Genomic DNA, 5852 nt, shown 5'->3' on the forward strand with positions numbered 1-5852 from the left:
GGAAGCCAAGAAAATCCAGAAAAATCCTCAAACCTCAATCCGAACCCTCACCGTTTGTGTTTGCAGTGTTTAAAACTAAACTGCAGACTGTATTGATTTTTATTGGAACATTTCTGTAGGTGGTTTTATGTAATTGATCACATGACCATCGACATTGAACCCAGACCTGGAGAAGGACGAGGAGTCTGTGTGCACTTTATTGGTTTAATGGTTTGTGTTGCTTTCATTACCTCGCTTGGGGCGGAGTCCACCAGGGGGTAAGGTATTGTTTTCAGTTGGGTTTCTTTGTTTTTTTTTTTTGTTCACGATATTATCGGAAAACGGCTGGATCAATCTTCATGAAACTTTCAGGATAGATGGTCATTGGTCTCAAATAGTCCCCAGCATTTTGAGGGTCATCCAGTCAAGGTCACCAAAAAGGTCAAAATCGTTTTTATTGTGTCTACTGCCTCATATAGAGGCGCGAGCCACTACGCCATTGTGCTGTAAGAATATAAGAGTGTAACAGTCGCGCACTGCGCATGCACATACACATGTTCCTATTAAAATGTCCGGTGAGTGTATACAATTCAGTTCACCATTTGAAATAAATGGACTAAACTAAAGAAATCACTTTCAGACATGCTTATGCTTATTCCAGAGGGAAAGTGCGTTCCACTGAGCTCTAGCGCTGGGCCATTTCCGGGAAATAAGAGTTTGGGGCGTGGCGACAGCGTGTGTGTGTCAGCCTCGGTTCCAAGGTTTCAGTTTCCAAAACTGTAAGAGGGAAGAGTAGAATAATATAAAGTACAGACACTTGGTATATTTTACTTCTGTGATTTTTAAATTGTTCATTTTTGGATTATGCTTCATTTTGGTGGCTGCTGCCTCATAGAGTAAATATATATATATGCTGTATTTACTGTATGGACACGGGATCAGAAAACTCTTTTATTTATAAGCAGGAGCCGCATGGACCCATAGGGGACCGATTTTTTTCGTGATGTCTTCCTTCATATTCATCATAAGTGCTACCGGGCGAGGTTTGTTTCGCCTGGCAACACTTGTTTTATTATTTTATTATTATTTCATCTCACTGCAGCTTTTCTTTAGAAGCAGTGATACACCACTAATTTATTTTATATCTGCAATTTATTAGTTTAAAGACTAATGTGAGCTTCTGAATAGCTGCCACTTTTCTTTAGAAGCAGTTTATCAGGATCTGTGAAATTAAAGTTTCACAGCTGCTTCCTCCTGTGAGATATTTTCAGACATTTTTACACAAAAGAAAACAGAAGAGAGAAAATAAGAAGGGAACGAAGCAGAACTGTGTTTAGGAAGATTACACGTTCCTCAGGGCTGTCTCTCTTTCTTCACTTCCTGTTCTGAGCTGGATTACAACACACACACACACACACACACACACACCATGCTTTAGACTTTAGCGTTAACATTTTATTCAGTAGAAACTGCAGTAAAGAGAAGAGCTGAGAGAAATCCAGAAACTGGATCATGAGGAAATGGATGATTGATGAATAAACACCAAGATTCTGTAAAAGAGAAAATCTTTATTCAGCTGCAGAATAAATAAATAAACAAACACACAACAGATGAATTACAGAATTTATACAGACTGCACCTGATATTCAAACAAACTCATATACAAGCACAAGTCTTTACACTCATTTAACATACATTTATAGTCACTCACTCATTCACTCCTTCATTCATTCACTCACTCACTAATTCATTCACTCACTCACTCACTCACTCACTCATTCACACCTTCATTCATTCACTCACTCACTAATTCATTCACTCACTCACTCACTCACTCACTCACTCACTCACTCACTCACTCACTCATTTACACCTTCATTCATTCACTCACTCCTTCATTCACTCACTCATTCACTCCTTCATTCACGCACTCATTTACACCTTCATTCATTCATTCATTCATTCACTCACTCACTCACTCACTCACTCACTAATTCACTCACTCACTCACTCACTCACTCACTCACTCACTCACTCACTCACTCATTTACACCTTCATTCATTCACTCACTCCTTCATTCACTCACTCATTCACTCCTTCATTCACTCACTCATTTACACCTTCATTCATTCACTCACTCACTAATTCACTCACTCACTCACTCACTCATTTACACCTTCACTCACTCACTCACTCACTCACTCACTCACTCACTCACTCACTCACTCACTAATTCACTCACTCACACCTTCACTCACTCACTCACTCACTCACTCACTCACTCACTCACTCCTTCATTCACTCACTCATTCACTCACTCATTTACACCTTCATTCACTCACTCACTCACTCACTCACTCACTCACTCACTCACTCACTCCTTCATTCACTCACTCATTCACTCACTCACTTACACCTTCATTCACTCACTCATTCACTCACTCACTCACTCACTCACTCACTCCTTCATTCACTCACTCATTCACTCACTCACTTACACCTTCGTTCACTCACTCACTCATTCACTCCTTCACTCACTCACTCACTCACTCACTCACTCACTCACTCACTCACTCACTCATTTTCCCTGATTGTAAAGCGACCTTGGGTGTGAGAGAGGCACTATATAAATTGAACTAATAATAATTATTATTCATTCATTCATTCACTCACTCACTCCCTCATTTACAACTTGATACACTCCCTGATTCATTCATTCACTAACTCACTCCATCCCTCACTTCTTCACTTACTCATTCATTCATTCCCTCACACTCCCTCCCCGCTCCCCCCATGAGTGTGAGGTGTATAAAGCCGTGATGTTTTGTTGCTTGTTTCATGTTAAACTGCGCTGAGCTTCTTTTCCTTACTTCAGATTCTGTTCTGTTTTGGAGTAAAGTGAAGTGAAACCACGAAGCTTCACTCAAGAAGTTGAGCAACATGTTCTCTGTGTGTGTGTGTGTGTGTGTGTGTGTGTGTGTGTGTGTGTGTGTGTGTGTGTGTGTGTTTCAGCTTGTTATGTGACTCAGACATCCTGAAAAGGTCTGATTCCTCTGTGGACGAGAGTGCAGCGTGTTTGAGGTGGAAAACGGAAAAAAACCCTCAAAACATCCGCCATGTTTGTGTGAGGAGGAAAACAGGGGGAAAGAAATGAAATCACAATATTACTCACAAGTCTCAGTGGGATGGAGCGACTCGCCCACCTGGTGACCCCGGTGTGAAATCCCCGTCTCCATGGCAACAAGAGGTGTGTCTCCAGGGACCAGAAGAGTGTGTGTGTGTGTGTGTGTGTGTGTGTGTGTGTTTGCCCTTATTAGTGTTAAACCTGCTCTGACTGTCCCTGACCCACATGACGTCTCCAAGTCAACATGAAACTCACCCAGCTCTTTCACATGTAGAAATTTATATCACCTGGAAAACACAGCTGAACGTGTCGTTGCTTGAGAGAGCGTGCACACACACACACACACACACACACACACACACACACACACACACTACTGAGAATTATTTTTAGCAATCTTTAGCCTATGACCTGAATGCAAAACAGCAAAGTGTCTCTTGGAGCTGCTCCAAACTTTTCGTCTTCGATGACCTCCGAGATTCAGAACCTCCTCAGTACCAACATCAAGAAGGATTTGTACCAGCGTACTATACAATACTAACACCAACAAATAAAAACTGCATTTCAAAATACTGCTTGAAAATAAACATAACCCTTGCTCTTATCTTCCTTTGACACATGATGGAGCTTGTTTTAGAAAACCACCCCGATACTCCAAGACTCCAGATAAAAGAGATTAAAAGACGTTTACACCTGAGACCCTGTTTGGTAATAAAGCATCTATTCAGCGTCAATGTGCTTACAGTGGACCCCTCGTCCCAGAGTCATCCTCTGGGGACGCCCGAGACGGATTAAACGAGGCAGATGAGCCCAGGAGTACGACAGCCGAGCAGCAACCAGGTCCAGAGTTTCTGCGCTGAATTCAGCCCACAGGTTGGACGGCACAGTTTCCTTAACAATCTTCGGCAAAGTGACTGATTCAGGTAGAAGCCCATTGTCACCGCCAAGGAGGAGATGGCGGAGACTCCTGGTTTGTAGGCCGTCTCTTAGAAAACGCAGCAGGTCTTCCATCCTGTCCATGAGGTGGCGATCTTCCCAGGCCCCAGAAGGTGTGCTGAGCAGGAGACGAAGCCAGGCAGTTTTCAGAGCATAGGACGAAAGCACACCTTTCCATTCGGCTCTGGCTTTTTGGTCAAACGTCTGCCCGCCGAGGTCCCGCACTTCCTTGAGCAGCTGAAGGCACTTGAGGTGGCAGGAGCTGGCAGGGAGTTTAGCTTTCAACCATCCGAGAAGCTTCTGCTCCTGCTTTGGGAAGTAGACTGTCCAAAGGTCTTCCGAATGCTGAGCTCCGGGGGATGTGACCAAAAAAGCGGAATCGCCCAGAGGAAGCGCTGGGATGAGCCGAACGCCCATGGAGATGTGGCAGCAGACGTAGTCAGATCGTGGTGTGAGGTGAAGCTGTACGCGCTGTCCTTCACTGAGAGAAAGGCTGAGTAAGCAGCGCTGCTCAAACGGGTATCGTATGGTTGACAGGCAGCGCTGGGACGCGCAGTAAAACCAGCGCATCACTGACTCCGGACTCAACCTGTAGACTCCTGGTGAACCAATTGAACGCAGGTAGGCATCCGTGAAGACTTTATGGCGCCGTGGCCATTCCTCCTTACGTGGCGTCTCCAGAGTGACCAGTGGTGCACCACCACAGTTGTTACCATAACGGCAAGGCTCCACTTTGAGCCCTCGGGGAAGCCGGAGTGGGACCAGGATATCAAAACAATCCGGCGAGCCCACTTTGTGCTCCTCGTACGAGCTCCCAATCTGAACAAAGTCCCCACGAAATGCCAGAGAGGACTCTGGAAGTACATCAGCCCGTCCGACTCGCACCAGCTCGCTCACCAGCTTGGCCACGTGAGCCTTGCTGTGGCCGAGAACGTGTGGAGAAAGGCGGACATGTCTCTCAAAGTGTTCCTCCAACAACTCCCTTTTAGGACCCGTAGGTTTTCCAGCAACGGCATGCAAACCTCGTTTAGAAGTTCCAGGCTGAGATGAGCAGTACCTGATGAAGAAATAACATAGTGCAAAGGCGAAAACATACTTGATGAGCGGGATGGATCCGGTTCCCTGATCAGAGCAGCCATCAGGTCGTTCTTCAGATCCTCGCAGGACAAAATGATGAAGCAGCAGCAGGACGCCGAGGACACAAGAGACCAGAAGCCAGAACACCCTGAGGTTTAGCTTGTACACACTCATCCTCCTGTTCCAGTCCAGGGCCTCGGCACTCTCGCAGGCATGGGATGGGGACGGGGACGGGGACGGGGGTGGTTAGCCCATGCTGAGTCAGTCTCCCAGATGTTCAGCACTGTCTCGAGTTCTCCTTACTGTTCAAAACTCTCGAAAAACTCCTCTAGCCTCAGAGGCAAAGTTTACACGATGGTGATTTGTTTGTCGAACACTGTGAGTCCACTCATTCAGAATGTTTGAAAATCCCCCTCTCTCGTATACCGAGCGCTGCGTGAAATGGGAGAGCAGCTGCTTGAGTGTGTGTGTGTGTGTGTGTGTGTATGAGCTCAGAGGAAATGCCAAACTCTTGAGAGAGGAATTTCTGCTTTAAAAAAAAAAAGTGAGCTACTCAGAGTCACACTCCTCCCCTTCACCCTCCCCTCCTCTCAGAGACACGGAGGAAGAAAACTGACTTCCTGCTTCGTGGTGTGTTTCACTGGCTTCTACTGAGGAACCGCATTTCAGAGCATGTGGATAGAACACAGTTAAAAGTACAAAGACTTTAATGATATAGTGTGTGTGTGTGTGTGT

General features: G+C 45.4%; 1 protein-coding gene across 1 annotated transcript; it reads right to left on the reverse strand.

Annotated features, from left to right (window-relative positions):
- Window positions 1-3424: 3424 nt before the first annotated feature.
- LOC132868958 (inositol 1,4,5-trisphosphate receptor-interacting protein-like 2) lies at window positions 3425-5625 on the reverse strand. Its single transcript, XM_060902295.1, has one exon. It carries the CDS (start codon window positions 5289-5291, stop codon window positions 3825-3827), a length of 1467 nt encoding a protein of 488 aa, XP_060758278.1. The 5' UTR covers window positions 5292-5625; the 3' UTR covers window positions 3425-3824.
- Window positions 5626-5852: the final 227 nt, after the last annotated feature.

Source organism: Neoarius graeffei, chromosome 20 (assembly GCF_027579695.1).
Source record: "Neoarius graeffei isolate fNeoGra1 chromosome 20, fNeoGra1.pri, whole genome shotgun sequence".
Taxonomy (NCBI): Eukaryota; Metazoa; Chordata; class Actinopteri; order Siluriformes; family Ariidae; genus Neoarius; species Neoarius graeffei.

Coding starts and splice junctions, on each gene's coding strand:
- LOC132868958 (XM_060902295.1), bottom strand. CDS start 5,291: ATGAGTGTGTACAAGCTAAACCTCAGGGTGTTCTGGCTTCTGGTCTCT.